At 44.2% G+C, this 636-nt stretch overlaps 2 protein-coding genes across 3 annotated transcripts in view; both read left to right on the forward strand.

Annotated features, from left to right (window-relative positions):
• Window positions 1-280, forward strand: part of LOC104817165 — a 2,003-nt gene extending 1,723 nt beyond the window's left edge. The window contains exon 5 of the mRNA XM_010546241.2: window positions 1-280. This exon is cut by the window's left edge and continues 3 nt beyond it. Within this exon, the coding sequence (XP_010544543.1) occupies window positions 1-85 (85 nt within the window). The 3' untranslated portion in view covers window positions 86-280.
• A 161-nt stretch (window positions 281-441) lies between these two features.
• LOC104817170 (ribose-phosphate pyrophosphokinase 1) overlaps window positions 442-636 on the forward strand; it is a 2,724-nt gene continuing 2,529 nt past the window's right edge. Inside the window, exon 1 of one of the 2 annotated variants that reach the window (XM_019202966.1) lies at window positions 442-636. In XM_019202966.1, the coding sequence (XP_019058511.1) occupies window positions 561-636 (76 nt within the window). In that variant the 5' untranslated portion in view covers window positions 442-560. The other variant, XM_010546243.1, reaches the window with a different exon arrangement.

Consider the following 636-nt stretch of genomic DNA (forward strand, 5'->3'; position numbering starts at 1 on the left):
GAATGCCGCGTCAACTTACAACATACTGAACGAGGAAGGAAGGATCGTTGCAGCCGCCTTGCTCCCATTTGGAGTCATGTCCTAAGAACCACGTCATCTCCATTAGTTTATGTGAGACTAGAGCTCGGTCTGTGTAGTGTAAATGAATTTCACTTTATTTCGTGTTTGTACGGAAAATCCTTTGAAAATAAACACTTCCAAAGATCTTCTCATGTTTGAGCTTGACATGAACATATGTGACATCTGAACTTAGTTTTTTTTGTGGATTCTAAAGTGTTTCCCTTGTTTTTTCTCCAAAGCAATGGCCGATATGTAAATATCACACGTTTTTAGGGGCAGAATCGTCACGGTTAATTCCAACGGGAAATAGAAATGTACGGACGGTTAAAATCGCTGTGACGAACTGTATATAGAGCCAACTCCGTCGCTTCCATTTCATTTTCTTACTTCACTAACGAGGAAGATACTGCGAACGGAGAGAAAAACCATCGTTTTCACTAGAACCCTAAAACCTCCGAGATCATCTTCGCCGTTTCCCTCCGGATCGATCGCCGGGAAAAATGGTGTCGCTTGTTCAGCCGTCGCCTACTCTGTCGGCGCTACGTTTCCGGCGTACTTCGCCAGTCCACCGCTCTT

The sequence above is a fragment of the Tarenaya hassleriana genome, unplaced genomic scaffold, assembly GCF_000463585.1.
Source record: "Tarenaya hassleriana unplaced genomic scaffold, ASM46358v1 Cleome27, whole genome shotgun sequence".
NCBI classification, from domain to species: domain Eukaryota; kingdom Viridiplantae; phylum Streptophyta; class Magnoliopsida; order Brassicales; family Cleomaceae; genus Tarenaya; species Tarenaya hassleriana.